The 20765-nt window shown below is 41.8% G+C and overlaps 1 protein-coding gene across 1 annotated transcript; it reads left to right on the forward strand.

Moving 5' to 3' along the window:
* The first annotated feature begins 8897 nt into the window (after window positions 1-8897).
* Window positions 8898-16587, forward strand: C15H11orf87 (chromosome 15 C11orf87 homolog). Its single transcript, XM_061440234.1, has 2 exons — window positions 8898-9759; window positions 10855-16587. Exon 2 carries the CDS (start codon window positions 11114-11116, stop codon window positions 11708-11710), a length of 597 nt encoding a protein of 198 aa, XP_061296218.1. The 5' UTR covers window positions 8898-9759; window positions 10855-11113; the 3' UTR covers window positions 11711-16587.
* The last annotated feature ends 4178 nt before the right edge of the window (window positions 16588-20765 follow it).

The following is a 20765-nucleotide window of genomic DNA, read 5'->3' on the forward strand; positions in this document are numbered from 1 at the left end:
ATCAACCTCTTAGCTTCACATCCATCCATCTACTTAGTTTACATTCCATTTTTTGACATGCATGGTATTTCATTTAAAGCTGTTAGAAAAAAGAAGAGGATCAAACATTCTTTATATTTGGCTAAATGACAAAAATGTGGACATATGTGTAATTAGAATACAGGTTCCTAATTACAGGGGCTTTTTTTTTTTTTTTTTGGTCACTGATGTACTAAGCACCTAGCACAATTTGAGGCACATGTTAGGCACACAGTGAATATTCACTGGATGAATGAATTTTCCAGTCAAGGATAATGTAGCAAAGGGAATCTTGACTCTCTGTACAAATAACTCAGATTTAAATGGGTCTGAGACTTGAATGGAGAATGCTCTATTATGACATATAAAAGGATGAAGCATATACTTACACAGCTTGAGATCAGAAATGCCCTGATGGGTACATAAAGATATGTGGACTTGCAACCTTTCTTAAAGTCAGAGAAGCCACCTGATTTAAATTCCTACTATAGGAAGAAATCTCCTATATGAAGAAATCTGATTTAAATTCCTACTCTAGGAAGAAATCTCCTATATGAAGAGATCTCCTATATCAGAAATCTCCCTGATGCGTCTAGTTTCTGTTTGAGTCCTAGACTGTGTCATGGGTCTTTCGGGATGGCTAGTGAGTAGACAATCCACCTGCAATTCAGGAGACACAGGAGATGCAGGTTCAATCCCTGGGTGGGGAAGATCCCCTGGAGGAGGAAATGGCAACCCATTCCAATATTCTTGCCTAAAAAATTCCTTGAACAGAGGAGCCTCACAAGCTATTCATTCCATGGAGTCACAAAGAGTCAGACAGGACTGGGCACGCATGAACAGATGGTGTCATGGGAACTGGACACTTTGGAATAGAAATGTTCAAAGAGCTTTTTTCTGCTGAATACTCCCTAAAAGAATTTTGGTGAATCATAGACCCCTTTGCACATTTTAATTTGACATTGAAAACTTTTAAATTATAAGTTAACAGTTATAAAGAATGTAATTTCTGGTATATACCATATCATGCAAGTATTTTAAATATATTTTGTTAAAACATCCAGATTGATAGATTTAGTCCATTCAATTTGTAAATATGTCTTCCATAATATCTATCATAAAAATGCAGTTCAAATTGTCTATTCAAATAGACGAATCAGGCTTACTTTCTGTGAGAAAAATAATCCAAATTCATTTTTCAATTTAAATAAACCAGACTATTTGTATCCCTGTGACAACCATTTCATTTCTAAATTCTAATTCTAAGATAAATCAATATATTGATAGATATAGAGCCTTAAAATGAGTCTGTTACCTGGATGAAATAAGGCACTATCCTATCAATATTTCTTACAGATGAACTTTCTGCTTTGCTGTCACTTCCTCAGGAGTTATACATCCTCAAAGTATTCCTTTGTTGGTTCCTCAAAGGACTGTACACCCTGAGCAATGCATGACAGTAAGGCTGAGGAAGAGGTTTGAATGTAGATTTTTCCTTAAGACAATAAAGTAAGAGAAATACAAAGAGAGGTGACATAGGATAAGTTTTAATCTCAGATAGACACATTTTGGGAAAAATTACACATAGAGGTTGAGGATATGGGAAATGATTCTTCCAATATTATACATCCCCATCAGATCAGATCAGATCAGATCAGTCGCTCAGTCGTGTCTGACTCTGTGCGACCCCATGAATCACAGCATGCCAGGCCTCCCTGTCCATCACCATCTCCCAGAGTTCACTGAGACTCACGTCCATCAAGTCAGTGATGCCATCCAGCCATCTCATCCTCTGTCGTCCCCTTCTCCTTCTGCCCCAATCCCTCCGAGCATCAGAGTCTTTTCCAATGACTCAACTCTTCGCATGAGGAGGCCAAAGTACTGGAGTTTCAGCTTTAGCATCCTTCGTTCCAAAGAAATCCCAGGGCTGATCTCCTTCAGAACAGACTGGTTGGATCTCCTTGCAGTCCAAGGGACTCTCAAGAGTCTTCTCCAACACCGCAGTTCAAAAGCATCAATTCAGCTTTCTTCACAGTCCAACTCTCACATCCATACATGACCACAGGAAAAACCATAGCCTTGACTAGATGAACCTTTGTTGGCAAAGCAGTGTCTCTGCTTTTGAACATGCTTTCTAGGTTGGTCATAACTTTCCTTCCAAGGAGTAAGCGTCTTTTAATTTCATGTCTGCAGTCACCATCTGCAGTGATTTTGGAGCCCCCAAAAATAAAGTCTGACACTGTTTCCACTGTTTCCCCATCTATTTCCCATGAAGTGGTGGGACCGGATGCCATGATCTTCGTTTTCTGAATGTTGAGCTTTAAGCCAACTTTTTCACTCTCCACTTTCACTTTCATCAAGAGGCTTTTTAGTTCCTCTTCACTTTCTGCCATAAGGGTGGTGTCATCTGCATATCTGAGGTTATTGATATTTCCCCTGGCAATCTTGATTCCAGTTTGTGTTTCTTCCAGTCCAGCATTTCTCATGATGTACTCTGCATATAAGTTAAATAAACAGGGTGACAATATACAGCCTTGACGAACTCCTTTTTCTATTTGGAACCAGTCTGTTGTTCCATGTCCAGTTCTAACTGTTGCTTCCTGACCTGCATACAAATTTCTCAGAAGGCAGGTCAGGTAGTCTGGTATTCCCATCTCTTTCAGAATTTTCCACAGTTTATTGTGAGCCACACAGTCAAAGGCTTTGGCATAGTCAATAAAGCAGAAATAGATGTTTTTCTGGAACTCTCCTGCTTTTTCCATGATCCAGCAGATGTTGGCAATTTGATCTCTGGTTCCTCTGCCTTTTCTAAAACCAGCTTGAACATCAGGAAGTTCATGGTTCACATATTGCTGAAGCCTGGCTTGGAGAATTTTGAGCATTACTTTACTAGCGTGTGAGATGAGTGCAATTGTGCGGTAGTTTGAGCATTCTTTGGCATTGCCTTTCTTTGGGATTGGATTGAAAACTGACCTTTTCCAGTCCTGTGGCCACTGCTGAGTTTTCCAAATTTGCTGGCATATTGAGTGCAACACTTTCACAGCATCATCTTTCAGGTTTTGGAATAGCTCAACTGGAATTCCATCACCTCCACTAGCTTTGTTCCTAGTGATGCTTTCTAAGGCCCACTTGACTTCACATTCCAGGATGTCTGGCTCTAGGTGAGTGATCACACCATTGTGATTATCTGGGTCGTGAAGATCTTTTTTGTACAGTTCTTCTGTGTATTCTTGCTATCTCTTCTTAATATCTTCTGCTTCTGTTAGGTCCATACCATTTCTGTCCTTTATCAAGCTCATCTTTGCATGAAATGTTCCTTTGGTACCTTTGATTTCCTTGAAGAGATCCCTAGTCTTTCCCATTCTATTGTTTTTGCGGGGAGCGAGCGCCTCTGGCAAAGGTCATGAGGAAGGAGGCTTGGCATACGCAAAGGCGGGATCAAGCCTCAGGAGTCTCCCTGGAAATTCTCGAGCAATCTACCCCCAAAGCCAGAGTCTGCCTACTTTCTGCTTTGTGCTTTCACCTACACCTCTGACTTTACGGGGGGCTGTCCCCCACGACCTCTCTGAAAAAAGAGTTAGCTTACAGCTCCACTTAATAATTCCTGGGTGTGACAGTGTTTAACCTACAAACTCCTTTGGAAATCCTCTAGCCTGCCTGAATAGGTTTTTCCGGCCACATGTGATTGTTCAGAGCCTCCCAACTGTGAGAGGCAGGAGATGTTCTAAACTGTCTAAACACAGATTCTTTTGAGTAGTTAAAAGATTGATTAGAAATTGTATTGGTGAAGGGATTTTCACTTGTTGGGCCAATGTTTGCTGCTAAGTTTCCATATCCCTTACCTGCTGTGTCCCTGGCAGTGTATTGATTAATATAGTTGGTGTAAGTAGTAGCTTTAATGTTTGTAACCTGGGACCCTTGAGTTAATTCTTTTTCTTGTTATAGCCCACCACACCTTTGCTCTGTAGGAATGCAACTTTATCTAATGCTTTTTGGAGGCTGGCGCCTGACTTGAGAATAATCACCTTTAGAGAAAAAGGCCTCCGGGCCAGAAGATGATGCAAATCACCTAAACTTTTGCATATGATATGTTTGCAGGAAGAAAGCCTGGCTTACTGCATGACTCTACCCCTTCCCCCATTATCCTCTATGCATAACTTAAGGTATAAAAACTACTTTGGAAAATAAAGTGCGGGCCTTGTTCACCGAAACTTGGTCTCACCATGTCGTTCTTTCTCTTACCTTCTGGCTGAATTAATCAGCCTCTTTTCTCCACTGAATTTCCTCACTGAGCTATCCTTATTTCAGCCTCTTTTCTCCACTGAATTTTCCTACTGAGCTATCCTCATTCTATTACTCTTTATATCCTTAATTAACGTTTAATTAAGCAATTGTTTCCTGATCTTCGCCGACGCCGTCCCCGCTTCGAATTCCCTGGATCAGCCGGGGCTGGTCCTCTATTTCTTTGCATTGATCGCTGAAGAAGGCTATCTCTTCTTGCTATTCTTTGGAACTCTGCATTCAGATGTTTCTGTCTTTCCTTTTCTCCTTTGCTTTTTGCTTCTCTTCTTTTCCCAGCTGTTTGTAAGGCCTCCCCAGACAGCCATTTTGCTTTTCTTTTCTATGGGAATGGTCTTGATCCCTGTCTCCTGTACAATGTCATGAACCTCATTCCATAGTTCATCAGGCACTCTATCTATCAGATCTAGGCCCTTAAATCTATTTCTGATTTCCACTGTATAATCATAAGGGATATGATTTAGGTCATACCTGAATGGTCTAGTGGTCTTCCCTACTTTCTTCAATTTAAGTCTGAATTTGGCAATAAGGAGTTTTGGTCTGAGCCATAGTCAGCTCCTGGTCTTGTTTTTGCTGTCTGTATAGAGCTTCTCCATCTTTGGCTACAAAGAATATAATCAACCTGATTTCAGTGTTGACCATCTGGTGATGTTCATGTATAGAGTCTTCTCTTATGTTGTTGGAAGAGGGTGTTTTTTATGACCAGTGCATTTTCTTGGCAAAACTCTGTCTTTGCCCTGCTTCATTCCATATTCCAAGGCCAAATTTGCCTGTTACTCCAGGTGTTTCTTGACTTCCTACTTTTGCATTCCAGTCCCCTATAATGAAAAGGACATCTTTTTTGGGTGTTAGTTCTAAAACTAAAACTAAAACTTTTCTGGGTGTTAATTAGGTCTACATCCCCATAGACCCCTAGAAAAATCTCAGTGTACTTCCAGGGACATAAGCCCCTCAGTTTGAAGACTGGTTTACATGATAATCTGTTACATAGTTAGAAAAAACTCTTTTAAATTATGAAATAGTGAACTGAAATATACTTCCTACCATATATCTTGGACTTCCCTGGTGGCTCAGATGGTAAAGCGTCTGCTTACAATGAGGGAGACCCAGGTTCGATTCCTGGGTTGGGAAGATCTCCTGGAGAAGGAAATGGCAACCCACTCCAGTATTCTCGCCTGGAAAATTTCATGGATGGAGGAACCTTGTAGGCTACAGTCCATGATGTCGCAAAGAGTCGGACACAACTGAGCAACTTCACTTTCACCGTTTATCTATTCTATGTTTCAGTTCTCTTTGAGTACCTAAAGCAAGACAAATTCATCTTCCATTGATGAAGCTCTAAACATTTGAAGATTCTATGATGTATTCTTGATGTCTCACCATCTCTAGGATTCATAGCCCCAGTTTCTTGCGTTACTCATTGTCTATCCTTACTTTCATTCCCTTCACCCTTATATTTATCATCCCATAAAAATACTCAAGCTTATAAAAATTTTCCTGAATTTTTATGTCCAAAACAGTATAATGCTTCTACTATAAGGGTTAAAATATTAATCTTTGTGATAAATTTACAATGTGAAGAGCTACCATTTATTGAATGCTTAGTATATGCTTAGTGCTCAAAAGAAACACTGCAATGAAGATGCTATTCTCATTTTACACATGAGAAGAATGAATCAGGGGGAAAAAAAACTAGATAATTTGAATAAAGTCAAAAGGTTCATTCAGAACCTTGTTTATTAATCAGTTGCTTACTGGGCCAGTAGTTGATTTAATAGCAATATGGCAACACGTGGAACATATTTTTGTATATATGCAGGGACCCCGAGTAGTTGAGATACATGATTAAGCAAAATGTTAGGATCACCTAAACAAACTCTGAAAAAGTCCTTCTAAATCTAAGATGACCTGGAATGTACTGTGGTCTTGAATAACCTGCTTAGGTGACCTAGTGAAGTACTAGGGTTTCCAAACGACTCTGCTCAGTACAAGGGATTGCTTGGAGCATCTTGTGAACTGGTGCTGGGGAAAAGGGGAGGCCCCAGTGAAGGGACTTCCCAGCTCCCTTCCACTGCTTCAACAAAACAGCTCTGCTCTTCTCCAGTTTTATTTGCTTACCCTCCTCCAATAAGAAGTAGATAGAGATAAAATTGTGATAGGGTTAAAATAGATATATGTGTATGCCAATGTGAGTGTAAGAGGGAAAGAGAGAGAAACCACTAGTCATGAAAAGAATGCTAATTTTGCAGCCAGCTTGTTTGGGTTTGATCCTAGTATTATACATACTATTAGGCAACTTGGGCATGGTTTTTAGCTACTTTGAGCTTTTATTTCCTCACCTGACATATGGCAGGTACTCAAAGATCTTTATTGAGCAAATAAGTGAATAAATAAATAAATAAATTTGTATTTTGGCAAAAATAAACTTGCAGGGTTATGTTGAGGCTTTATTATAGAGTCTTTAGCATGCTTGGTATATAGCAGGCATTTTGCAAATAATAATAATAGCCACGTATTATTGTTGGTGGTAGTGTAATTATTATGGATTCATTGCTTTTGGGGGATTGATGTGCCAGGTGCTCATGTAGCACTGTTCTCTAAGCTAGAGATTCCTCTTAAAACTTGAGAACAAATATCATATGTTGCTGAATGTTGGGAATGCACCTGAGTCCAAAGGGGCTTTCCCATCTTAACAGGAGATCATGGGAGTCTCAGAGGCTTCTTGGTCTTCCACTCTTGCAAGTGTTACCTGAAAAGTTTGGTCGTAAAAACACTGGCAACATATTGTCTGGAAGAAGTCTTGCCATTGTGCCAGGTGTGCCAAAATCATACAGCGACTCAACGGGATCAGTTCTTGCAGCCCAAGAGGTATGCGTGTTTTCTGTCACTGGTATTCTTGGGGCTTGAATCATACTACCCAGTGACACCCACTTCTATCTATTGAGCGCTTTCATTTTCTGGGTTAGAACAAATTATAAACCTGCAGACTCTTCTTCTTGAGAGAGGAAGGAGAAAAAAAGTGACCTGAAAATTGATGTCTTTAATCTACCTAAATCATTTCCAGTTAAATACCATTGTCTTGTGGATCACATTCATCTGCTGCAGATTGTAAATTCTCCAAGGCAAGACCTTGTCTTTTCATAGATTGTGGAAAATGGTGCAGACACTTTTAGCACTTGTGTTATAACAGATGGTTATCATTTATAACAAAAGAATAAGAACAATGGCAGCCTAATCACATGCCCTAGAAGCTTGGTATGGAAAAGAAATCCCATTATATATATATTGCAATCCCAGTACTGTGTATTATAAAAAGTATGCACGTTTTGCACTAGGAAAATCTGACAACTTATTTTTTTTTCAATTTTAGAAAACAGACCAGTGGGAGTTAATTCTTACTATGTAAAAATTCTTTGCTTTACAAGACACTTTTTCTAAAGAGTCTCTTTAAATAGCCAGATCTCTTTTTGGAGTATTTAAAATTGAATTTGCTTTACAAAATGCTGATTAGATTCAACTTTTCAGGAGCAAGAAAAGTGTACCCAAATGGGGCATTGCATGTTAAGAGTTAATGGTGAAGTCTCAGGGATCATAGTGAAAACAAGGCCCACCCTTCTAGAACTTGAGCCCATCAAAGTCAGCATAGCTAAATGTGGCAGGTGGCTTTTACAAGGCATTAGGTGTCCCCACTCCAGGAAAGAAACCTAAACCAGCACTGGGGTCATTGACCATCATTAACTCTGTGACTCTGGAGGCCAAAGGCATCAATCCATGCTCTCAAGAAACCATGCATTATTCAACATGTACTGCCCTATTAGCTTCAGTAGAGATATGTTTTGTTTTTTTTTCTAATGGAAACTATTATGGAAAAATGTTGATGACTTTTATTCAAATGAATGAAAGAATCTAGGGGAGAAAATATGTATTTTTCTCATATATGTGTCATGGGCAAGAAGAGAGAAAGGAAAAGTTAGAGTAGGACTAGATAGGAACACAGGTTCAGAAGAAGGGACCCCCAGATTACAGACAACTGTTTACCACAAACATGAAACCATCTTTCTTACAAAGCCTTCTGCTTGCAAATACAAGGTGCTTACCATTTATTGCTTTTCTTCCTCAATTCTAAGGCACAGCAGGAAAAAGCAGCAGTGAATACTGCAGCACTCAATTTAGCAACAGAGAATTGTACAGGCACTGTATTGGACTCAAAGATGGGAAGGCAACAAAACTGTAAGGGAAGAAGGAAATGTACACTTAATAAGACACCTGAATGCCTTCAAAGACCAATACATTATCTTTGAAATTGCTGTTTTCTATAGTAAAAATATGAGAACACTTTGTTTTGAAGTTGGCTACTGTAGTCAAATGTGCTATTCATATTTTCCCAAGGGTTCCAAACCAATAGTTCATTAGTCTTTGCCCAGATTTAGGCAGAATCTTTCAGGAAGTCCTATCCATTGTGCTGAAAGACTACTGTTAATACTACCGAAAGGCAAGGGACACCTTTGCAAGTGTTAGGGCCAATAAATGGGGTACTCTGTAAGAAGCACAATGCTTGCAATTTTCATAGGGTTTCATTTCTGCACTTTTCTGAATGATTTTCATCTCTCTGCCTTATAAGCTTTTTGCGTGCTGTGTGTGCTCATGAGCGTCTAGATTGTCAGCATACAAGGAGTATTTAATACACTGAGTGTTATTTTGGGCCTGGAGTTGAGTGCGTGAGGGAAGAGAGGAGGATCCTGAGTTGGGTAGAGGGAAAGATAAGTAGGAGATTCTGACCTTATAGGAGAGGAAAATGGTTCATTTGCATTGTTTGATATTAAATAAATGTTCACGTTTGTATTTCAGGTTCTGCCACATCTGTGTTCAGAAATGCGCCTCTCACGGACGCAGTTTCTGTTCAGAGCCAGGCCAGCACAGACAGGATTGGAGAAAGGGACGATCCTCGTCAGCAGAGAGAGGAAATTTATTGTGTGCCCTGAGGGGAGAGGGATCTCTAGAGTGTAAAAATGTGTGCTTGGGACCACGTGGGCAAGAGGTGAGGGTGAAGAATCGGGCAGCCAGAGAACGAAGCTTCAACCCTTCCCAAGCAGAGCGCTGCGGAAGGTGGGTTACTTACAGGGTGGAGCTGGGGATTACTCCCCAGCGCCTGGGCAGGGAAACAGCAGGGAACTGAGAACCTGTGTGGCAGAGCCTGGCTTTGCCAGGACGAGGTGTTGGGGTATGAGGGTGGGTGGGGGCCTGAAGGGTGGCTTGGAGCCCTGGCGGTGGCTGCCTGACGTCACCGGCCTCTCTGGCAATAGGCTGCGAGCTGAGCTCCCCAAAGCGGCAGCGGCGGCGGCAGCGCGGCTCGGTTTCTGGCCCCTTCACTCCGCGCCTTCTGCAGCCGACACTGCAGCCGCGCGGCGGGGCTCCCTCCTTGCAGCCAGCTGGCGGCCCCAGGTAAGGGACGCGGGGCGACTGAAACTCGGGGCGGCCGGGTGGCCAGGCGCGAGCGGGTAGGACAGCCCTGGCGGCCTGCGCAGGCACCTCTGGCCGTGGCTTCGGCCCCCGCCCCTGCCCCAGCCCGGGCTTGCGCGCCGCCTCGCTGCTCCGCAGTGCAACAGTTTGCAGCGGCCTCTCGAGAGCGGCAAGGGGGCTCTGCTGCGCGCTAAGGGTCTTCCTGGCTCTGGTCCCCGGGAAGAGCCTCAGGGCCCTCAGGCTGAGTCTGGAAAGGCCCGAGAGAAGGTCCGTTCCCCAAACTTTGCAGGCGGGAACCCTCCCCCTTTCATTTCCAGCACCATTAGAAGCAGGATACTGTCAAGTGGGGGTGGAGACACAGAGAGATGGGGAAAAGGGGGCGTTTGTAGGGATGTGCTTTAGCTAAGAAAGGTGCTTCAGCCTGTGCTTTTTTTTTTTTTTTTTTTGATTGGGGGGTGGGGAGGTACCAAGGAAGAAAGCTGGAGCAAGGGTGGAGCGCAGTCCTGCGTGTCAGCCGTGGCCGCGGACAGGGGTGGAGTGGGATGTGGCTCCAGGGTTACCCCCATGGGAATGATACCTAAGGGATCTGACATCGTTCAGGGAGGGTCTGGAGGGCGGGGGACCCAAGGGAGGATTGCGTTCCCGGAGCCGGCTCGGCGGCCCAGGGTGGGTGCTGGGAAGGGTAAGATTCAGGAGAAGACATCCATTGAGAGGGCGCAGAAAAGAGGCGAACCGGCGCTCTGAGAAGCGAGGACCGCGTTCCGAAGTGGCTGCGTGTCTGTTGCAATTAGAAAGTTGTGGAGGGCGCAGGGAGGCTGCTTTATCTGCTGAGTAATCGGCATCTCCGCGGTGTCGGCGCAGACCCTCTTCTCCGCAAAGTGGCGAGAGAGCGGAACTGAAGGCTTTGGTGCGCGGCCAGGGGCGGGCGGGCGGACTGGGGTCTGTGGGCTGTGAAGACTGGCAGCGCCCAGCTGAAGCAGTGCGCTCAGAGGGCCGCTTTGCAGTGGCGCTGATCATTCCGGTTCTCTGCTCCCCGGGCAGCGGCCGGGATCCTAACCAAGCCTGTTCTCTTTGCAGCCTGGTGCTTTGGCAAAGGAAAAGGGCGCGCGGACACGCGTTCGAGGCGGGGCCGGAGAGGATCTCCTGGGCACCGCTCGCTCCCTGGCCAGTTTGCTTGCCCACAGTTGCTCCCTTAGTCCTTCGCTCGCGTGCGCATCCCCTCCCACGCCAGGGAGTAGTTTTGGGTGCTGCGGGCTCCGTCCTTTTCTTGGCTGGTGAGAACCGTGTGCTCAAAAGAGGAAGTCTTGAGGGCCCAGCCCCTCCCAGCCCAGCGCCGATGAGTGCCAGGGCGCCCAAGGAGCTGAGGCTGGCGCTGCCGCCGTGTCTCCTCAACCGGACCTTCGCTTCCCCCAACGCCAGCGGCAGCGGCAACGCGAGCGCCCGTGGCCAAGGCGCAGGAGGCGGTAGCAGTGGCACCTGCATCACGCAGGTGGGACAGCAGCTTTTCCAGTCCTTCTCCTCCACGCTGGTGCTGATTGTCCTGGTCACCCTCATCTTCTGCCTCATCGTGCTGTCCCTCTCCACTTTCCATATCCACAAGCGTAGGATGAAGAAGAGGAAGATGCAGAGGGCTCAGGAGGAATACGAGCGGGATCACTGCGGCGGCAACCGCGGCGGGAGGGGGCTGCCCCAACCCGAGGGAGGCCAGGCTTCCACCCAAGGAAAAGAAGCCCGGCTGGAGAGGCAGGCCCGGGACTCTGCCTTCTGCGCCCCATCCAGCGCTTCTTCTTCGTCTTCTCCTCCTGGCCTCCCATGCCAGGCTCCCTGTGCTCCGCCTCCACCGCCGGCCCCCAGTCCGCAAGGAGCACACACAGCCTCCTCCTGTTTGGACCCAGTTGGCGAGGGCCTTTTGCAAGCGGTGGTACTATCCTGATTGTCTAGCCCCTCTCCTCTTCCCTTCCTCCTTTCCAGCATTTTTGCCGTCCTTGCTTTTTTTTTTTTTTTTCCTCCCTTCCGGTCTTTCTCTTCCACTTTCCTGTGGCTTCCCTTTCCTCTTCCCTTTTTCCTTATCTGTCCTTCCTCTCCTCTCTGTTTCTCCTCCGCCGAGGCACTGTGCGGTATTTGTAAATATTGGGCGAGGGAAGTCTCGGAAGAAGAAATAACGCTGATAATACTTTATTATTAATATTTATAGTAATTATTATAATATTAATTACACGATCCAAGCGCATGACAAATCACATAATTTCTCATTGTCAATGAAAGACGCGTCTTCCCTTCGCACCCTGCGCCCCCCACAATACGGAGGAGAAACCGCACAAGCTACCAAATATGTAAAAGGCATTGACCCCTGGAGCAAAGGGAGTGGAGGGGCCTGGTGTGTTGTACATAGCTGTCAAGTTAAGGTTCATTACCTTTCTTCTCCTTAACCCCCAAAGCTTTTCACTTTTCCTTCAGCTTCCCTCCTTTCCCCATTCCTATCTTCAGCTGGGCTCAGGCAATAGTACACTATAAAGAAAACGTAAACTTAAGCACCAGGACTACAAGAGGCCACAGACACATGTCCTGAAAAACGTTTATGACAGGTACCGCTCTCCAGCCAGCCCTCTTCTTACCTTCAGTTTCTCTTTTCTAGGACCAGGGATTTTAATTTACTTTTAGAAATGCCCCTTGCTGGTCGAGCATAAGTTTATTGAAAATCTTTTAAATGAGTTTAAATGACAGAATCTAGTCCTTTATCTTTGCCCCACCCCCACCTGTACACCTTTGACTTGTGGCATTTCAGGATTCATGGAGGATCCGGGAGCTGTCCAGCTAGATCTGGTGCTGAAATTGTCTCAGAACTGGTTACATTTTTGGTTGTGCAGGTGCAAAAGGGGCTATTTTGGGAAGTGAATATGCTAGCTTTTTGTTGGTTTATTTCCTCTTTTTCTATAGTCGGGTTTATATGTACTATTGGTTTTCTTCTTATTAAACATTGCATACATTACCTTTTTTTTTTTTTGTAAAAAATAAATTAGGCAATGTGCAGTATTGAAAGTGCAGTGTTTAACCAATCAGAATGTTTCTGTTTAATTTTTAGAACACGTGCGCCTTTGTTATATATTTATTATATTGGTACCAAATACAAAAGCAAACTATAATTCTGTACTATGTTCTCCAAACTGTATATTCGTGTTCTTCTTTAGCTGTTGATATAATGGTTACCACTGGATGAGGATTTCAGTGGTCAGGCCTGGCTTCTGCTGTTTCCAGAAGTGTTCTTTTGTACCTTACCCTGTAGTAGACTGTTATAAAAAGATGATACTTATGTTTTCTTATTTCTTTTGCAAATGACAGAGACAACCACAACAGAAAACAAACAAATAATGGATGTGCAGGAATGCCATCTATTAAAACATGGTTAATATTTAAACAGTGGCTGTAGTCCTCCCTGCATGCAGTTACCACCTGGAGGCAGTGGTGTGTGTGTGTGCTTGCTTGTACTGTATGTGTTGGGGGTGAGACTGGTGGGGATGTTGGGCAATTTGGATGACAGGACATGCAAATTTTAAAAGAAGTTAATCCAGTAACTGCTTGTAGAATAAAAATTCTGCAACTTGTTAGTTAGAAATCTGTTCCTGTATCTGGGGTGCAGTTAAAGAGTGTCTCTCTTTCTCAGTCTGGCTTACCTAACTTCATTGGATGTATGAAAAAAGACTATGAAAAAGGAAAGTGAGAGACAAAATTAAATGTTTTTGTTCTCTCTCCTAATTCCAGACAAGGCCATCTGTGTTACAAATGGAATCCACCTATGGTTATTTACCACTTTGTTTCCCTTGGGCTGATGACAGAAGGGTCCAGAAGCATATTACAACTTAACTGTATGCAGAGGCATCCTTTCTTGGAAACAAATTTGGAAAATGTATGAATGAGAATGTTCTACAAAAAGCTCAACTAAAAGGGACCTTACTAACCTGCAGGATGTAAGGCAACAGTGCCCCTAAGTGCATCCCTCTCCCAAGTAACAAGTAGTTCTAGAATCTCTGTCTTGGTTCCAGGTGTATGTGCTCTTAGAGGAAACATTACCTCTGAGATTTTAGGCCATCTATTAAATTGCCCAAACTCAATTTACATCTTTTCTAAATTGATGTAATAAGCTAAATTTTAATCACCGATTAGATACCACTCAAGACCTTTTCTGAAGCACAGAGGATCATCATTTAAGCATGTAGTGTTGTAATACTAGGAAGACTAGGTGTAATCTTTGGATACAATATATTAAACAATGAACCAGATTCTCTCTAGTGCCTTAGTCACTTCCTAGTAATAGATAAAAGAGAGCATTAACTCCCTCAGTCCACTTGGGAATCCTTTAGTATATCAGAGCTCTACATTGTACATTAGAATGACTAAGGCACTGTGAAGAAGAAAGTCCATTAATTTTTGTAGCTCACCCTCATCTAGCTATAGCTATCTAATACCCTATTACAGAATGACTTTGGGGCTTGAAATTTGAATAGAATTAGGGATTCAGAAGGGAGCTTCCTCATTTCCAGTGAGCTCCACTAAGTGCATGGATATTACTTTCTCCCCTTCATTTGGTGCACTTTTTACAGCAAATAATTTCCCATTTTATTAAAGCAATAAGATGTTCTGTTGTGAGCAGTGCTGGATGATGATTCCATTTCCTTGGTGCTGAAGCTACTCATACGTTTTTGCCTTATGAATCATAGTGCATTCAAGGCATGCAATAATAATCCGGTTTCAAGAAGCAACCTGTACACTCTAGGAGGTAATTATGAAATTGTCTTGTATAATATTTCCCCAAAGGAGTAGAGGGAACAGGAGAAATAAAAACATTATGTATATTGTCTTAAAAAGATCTCGATACCTCTAAACATAGCCACACATCCATAATATGCTATAATTGTGCACCTTTTAATATGTACACCTTTCTCCATTAATTGACTATGGTTTAATATTTTTAATAGTGCTCTGTGTAAAGAGGATGTGGTTTGTGAGTCAAATTTCATGCTGAGTTAATATTCTCAGAACTCCATAAGCTTCTGGTGGTGTCACTTGAGGTTTTTTTCTGAGATAGAGAATCACATGAAATTTTAGTAATGCCAGTTCCCACACCAAATTATTGCAATAAGCACATATCCAAGCAATTTGCACAGACCCTGTTTAAAGCATTGCTTCTTATAGAGCTCAGTTGACAGTCTCAGGAGTTCGGGATGCTACCAACAGGGCATTTTGGATTTCATTTTATATGAAACAAAAGGAAATCTGGAAATAGACAAATTTTCTACTTTATTCACTGATGTCCCGTCAAACTAATTGCTTCAAATCCCTATAGCTACAGCTCAACTTATGCACTTGCTATTCAGTATTCATAAGGTGGCATGCTTGATTCTCATTGTTTTTAAAGATAAGAAAATTGGAGAGAGAATACCATTATGTCAACTGTATAGGACTCTGAATCTTAAAGATGTAGATGGATATAATCTTCTTTAGAATTTATATACACCCATAGATATGTATTTATATATGCATACATTTTGTACAAATTTACAATGGACTTTTTGTATTCTCTTTTCTGTCATTACAAGAATGAGATGGAAACCAAATAGTTGTTCCATCCTCTTATCCAGAGAGGATACTGAGAAGTTGGGTATATGCATGCACTTATTTCTCTGGAGTTAAATCTGAATGACTTTCTCTTTATTTAATGAAAGGGGAGAGTTCTGTTTGACTCGGGGGAATTGGTAATTAGATAAGCTTCCTTTCCTTGTTAGTGACTCAAATGTAGCAATGATACTGAATTTATGACCATATCTATGTGGTCTGAATATCTAGATGGAAAACAAAAATACCTAGAAGAGATTTAGGGCCATCTAGACCACAAACCTGGATTGTGGCTCAATTTTTAATTTTCAGCCTATATGTGGTGTGGAGATACAATTTATATCTGCATAGCTAAAGGTAAAGTGAAAATATGACCATTATCTGTTTAGTTTGATAAGTAGTATTTGGAAAATATGGATAAAGTAGCTTTAAAAAACTTTGGCATCTGACTTTTTCCACTGTTTCTATCTATATCAATTTAATTAATTAGATAATGGTTAAAATTCCATTTTCCATTGTGCAGGCATGCTTTAAATGCTTTTCTGTGGGTGACAGTTGAGCAATTGCTAGCTGATATTATGTGGACGTTGTAGGTTAAATTAGAACCAGAAGCTTAATCTGGTCAGGCTCCTCAGGTCCATTCCCATGTGAATCTGGACTTTGAGTCTAAATCTGAAAAGCCACTCATCTGGGCTATTCTTTTTTGGAACTAGTGTTTGTGGCTCATAGATGTTTTAGTTTACATTAGGATAAATTGACCTATCTACTGAAGGATACTTAATCATTGAATTGAACGTAAATCTTATTCTGATTTGTTTTTTATTTATTTGATAACATTTGAGAAACAGTTTCAATGGCTTGAAATCAATACTTATTAATGTCACCAACCTAATAATACAATTGGTGCCATGTAGGAATGCTTAGCTTAGGATAGAATTTAATTAGCTTTAATTAGGGACATGTCTTATTAAGATGGTCCTATCTGTGTGAGGGAGGGGCATGTGATTTCACTGGATTTTTTTTTTCTATTGAGAGGTTAACAACAACAATAATGATGACAACAAGACCAGCAACAGAAAAAAAAAAAAAACAAAACTGATTTTGGAACTTGAGTATATCCAACAGACAGAATAAAACAGATACCAGAATTCATGGAAATTTTGTTCTGTTTTTCTATCAATAAAAGAGTTTTCTTGTTAATTGGCTTTTTGGACACTATTTCCTTATTAACTTAATCTGTGAAATAGCAGGATTACAAAATTATTCATTCTATTACCCCCAGATGCTCCAAGAAAAAAATTTTAAAATCCCATTACCCATCTGATTTTCCTTACAAACCAACTGCATGTGAGAAGTGGGAAGTGTATACATTTTGAAAGTGAAAAGTGAAAGTGTTAGTCACTCAGTCATGTCCGATTCTTTGTGACCCCATAGACTATAGCCTGCCCAGTTCTTCTGTCCATGGAATTCTCCAGGCAATAATACTGGAGTGGGTTGTCATTTCCTACTCCAGAGGATCTTCCTGACCCAAGAATAGAACATGCGTCTCTTAACATCTCCTGCAATGGCAGGTGGGTTCTTTACCACTAGCACCGCCTAGGAAGTCCAATTTAGAATAACCCAACAAACTGAGTCCAGTACAATAATTCACAATCGTTTTAAGAAGATGCTCAGTCTCTTTAGATCACATGCTCAGTCTCTCAGATTTCCTCTCTCCCAGCCTATATTTCTCTAACATAACCAGATGTATGGGGAAAGGATACAGTTGACATGATTTTGTGGCAGTAGGGGAAACTGGAGCCTCAGATTCATTTAAATTTCTATGGATTCTACTTGAACCCTGCTGAAAAGCAGCTGATTGGAACTGCTCTCTAGTCTGAGGTGCTATTTCCCTATCCAGCCTTTGTGCTGACATTCACCACTGTAGTCTTAGACCCCAGACCTTTGTCCCCAGGCTCAAAGTCATCTCTGCAGGGATCTATACATCCTGTCCCCTGCCATCCCTAGGTCCAGCAGTGCTCTACAGTTTGTCCCCTTTTTTAAATATAGGGACTTCTGGGTGTCCTGCATGCCATGGACCTTCTATTGAAGAGCACGGGTGCTAAGACTTAGTCTCCAACCATGGTCCTCTTTACTCCTGGGAAGTAAATATTCTTCAGCCTCAGCTGTTTGACTCAAAAGGTGGACAGGTATTCATTTAGCTAGGCCTCATGAGACTTTGATCACTTGATGTGATGGACTGATTCATTGGAAAAGACTCTGATGCTGGGAAAGATTGAGGGCAAAAGGAGAAGGAGGCAACAGAGGATGAGATGGTTAGATAATATCACTGAGTCAATGGATATGAATCTGAGCAAACTCCGGAAGATAATGGAGGACAGAAGAACCTGGTGTACTCAGTCCATGGTATCACAAAGAGTCAGACATGACTTAGCGACTACACAACAGAAGACTGACAATGAATGTACTTGCTGACTCCTTGGATATCCCTATGAGGACTTAATTAATTAAATGGTAGCTGGATATTCTTTCTCTGATTAGTTATTGAAATCTAATCTCTTTTTCTAAAAGTACTTCTCCAAATATGTCCCAGTCTTGCTGATATCACTGGGCTTCCCTTTCTGAAAAGTTGACTCTATTTTTCAAAACTTTACAGAACTTTTACTAATGCCTCTTTTCTACCTTATACTGACCATCCTCTGTCCGCATCTGCAAATCCTCTCTCCTTGGGTCATGGCCCCAAAATAGGATTTTTAATTTTAGCCTGGAAGATTATATATCACTGAATGATACAAAAATTTGCTCTGCAGATTTTCAAAAATCTTGGGGAAACCCCTCAAATACACGGAGATGACAAAAAAAATACTTTTCACATACAGATGTGGCTACTCTATTTTCCTATAATTAATCTAATCTATGTCATAGGAACTAAGCTCTTTTAAGAAAATTCTCAAACTCTCAAATTTTTTCTTTCTGCCTTGTTTCTTTCCAAGTTAGTGTCTGGGAATGAATTACATGATCTTATGGTTACAGATGATGAAGATGCCTCTGAACTGTGCAGTGTTAAATATATTTGGGGCTGTAGAGTGTCCATTCAGTCTACCCTCTGGGAAGCAAGTTCCAGCTAGTACCCACCACTGTATCCTGTGATCCTGGACATTTTATATATCTCAAAATCTGAGTCTACAGAAGCTTTTTTATTCTAAATGCAAGATTTTGCTGTTTTACTTTGTGATAAGCATCTCTAAATCTCATCAACTGGGACAAATGAAAATCTCTGGGTACCTTAGTACATCCCATTCAGGCAATGGGTAATAAGAAGATCTCTAATTGCCTATTGTTACCACCATTGACCCACTGCCACTGCCTTCCTATAGAACAAAGAATAATAGTCACTTTCCCTAGTAATGGTTCCTCCTAGTATAGCCAGGGAGATACTCTAAACTCTCTGGTCTAAAATCCTCAGACTCTTCGATCCTTTTAGAATGCTCATCATTTGACCCCTCTCTATTGTCTGTTCCTAAATTAAGGAGCTTAGGCAGCAAGAACAGAACCTACCTCATCTCAATAAATATTTCACTCCCTTCTTCCCTCCAAATTAACTGAAAGGGATAGACTTTTTCTATATAGCCTCCTTAAGGACTTCCTCTGGTACAGTCAAACATAAAGGGGTAGATTGGGGCTTTTTGCTTTCTAAATGCCATGTCTCCAACCTCACAGGTAAGTCTTAAAATGGAAGAGAGAGTGTGGAAGAGTGATTGGTTTATTGGTAAACAGGCCTACATTGGGAGTTGCTTCAGAAATACTTTATTAGTTACACTTGTTTATACAGACATGGCTATTTTTAGTTGAACAGCAAAAATTCAGGGATACCAGAAAGACATTCTCTCTCCCCTTTACTTGCCAGTGTGTGAAGTCCCTAAGTTAACAGCTGGTTCCAGTGGTTTAAAACACCCTTGAGAGAGATCATATGTGCCACCAGGCACATATTTTGTGCCTCAATATGTATCACCCTTTCCTAGAGATCCTGCAAAAGAAAGGAGAAGAAGAAGTGGAGGTCCCTAAGTTCCAAAAGGGGCAGATATCATCAGAGAAGAACAAAGAAGGAAAAGCCGGAAGATACACTTCTCTAGCTTTGTCCTTGTGGGGTGGACACCCTTCACCTGTCACAGTGAGGAGATGCATAAAGGATCATAATTATGCCCTGCATATGAGAACGTGGCCATGCTATGTCAGGTTTATTTGCAGGATTCACCCAGGTTAGCAGTCCTATTCTTAGACTCATGGGTAGCTTCATTCCTTTGCTACACTTCTACTTCCCTGTTTCTGACAGCTGTCAATCTACCTGCAGTCCCCACAATCCTGTGGCTTGGTCACTGATTAGGTCATTGACAATTTTTGTTTTGAATCTTATTGATGAGATGATCCTTTTGAATCTTTCACCTCTGGCATTTGGGAGTTCATTCAATCAACTGATATTCATTGAGAACAAACTACATGCCAGGCATCATTTTTGGTGCCAGAAATACAGCAGTGAACAAAATAGGCAAAATGTCCCATCTTCACAGAGATTTCATTCTAGTGGAGGAAGACAATAAACAAAAGTCATAAGTAAATTATGAAGTATCTATTGGGATAGAAGTGCCATAGAGATAATAAACTACAGAAGGGGGATATGGAGTGTTCTGGGAGAGAGTGGATTAGGATGGTCAGAGAAGGTTTCACTGAGAAAATATCTGAGCAAAGACTTGAAGAAGTTTCACAAATATATGAATGAGTTAACTGATTAAAGATTGTTTGGTTAGAAGGACTTGTAAAACCCAGTTCAACAAAGGTCCTAGTTTTGTTGTTGTTGTTATTCAGTCACTCAGTTGTGTCTGACTCTTTGCAACGGCATAGAGTGCCATATGCCAGGCTTCCCTGTCCTTCACCTAGTTTTGTAAATGATCAAATAAAAATTTTGGTTTAGAAAGAAGGCAAGAAATGGATGTGTACTGAACAATCTATCGAACTGTCACTCCCCAAGTAGGGAAGAGGGGTAAAATCTATTCCTAACCTTGAGGAGCTCATAGTCTAATTAGCCAATAAATTTCAACTCAGGTCAATCCTGGTAACAAATATATGTTTTTAGAAAAAGTACCTCAGAAACACAAAGCAAGTGTAGCAGAAAAGTCTGTAGGGAAGGGTTAGAAAAGTTTCCCAGAGGAGGTAATACTTTAGTTAGCTTTCAAAGGATAAGTAGGTATTCACCAAGAGAAGGAAATACATTCTAGGCAAAAATAAAAACAAAAAACATGTCTGAAAGCACAGAGGTAAGAGTGCTGTGCATATTTTGGGGAATGTTACAAAGTTCATACTGGAAGTGACATACAAGAAGT

The sequence above is a fragment of the Bos javanicus genome, chromosome 15 (assembly GCF_032452875.1).
Source record: "Bos javanicus breed banteng chromosome 15, ARS-OSU_banteng_1.0, whole genome shotgun sequence".
NCBI lineage: Eukaryota > Metazoa > Chordata > Mammalia > Artiodactyla > Bovidae > Bos > Bos javanicus.

Excerpts from the sequence above, each read along its gene's own strand:
- C15H11orf87 (XM_061440234.1), top strand. The coding sequence starts at position 11,114 with ATGAGTGCCAGGGCGCCCAAGGAGCTGAGGCTGGCGCTGCCGCCGTGT.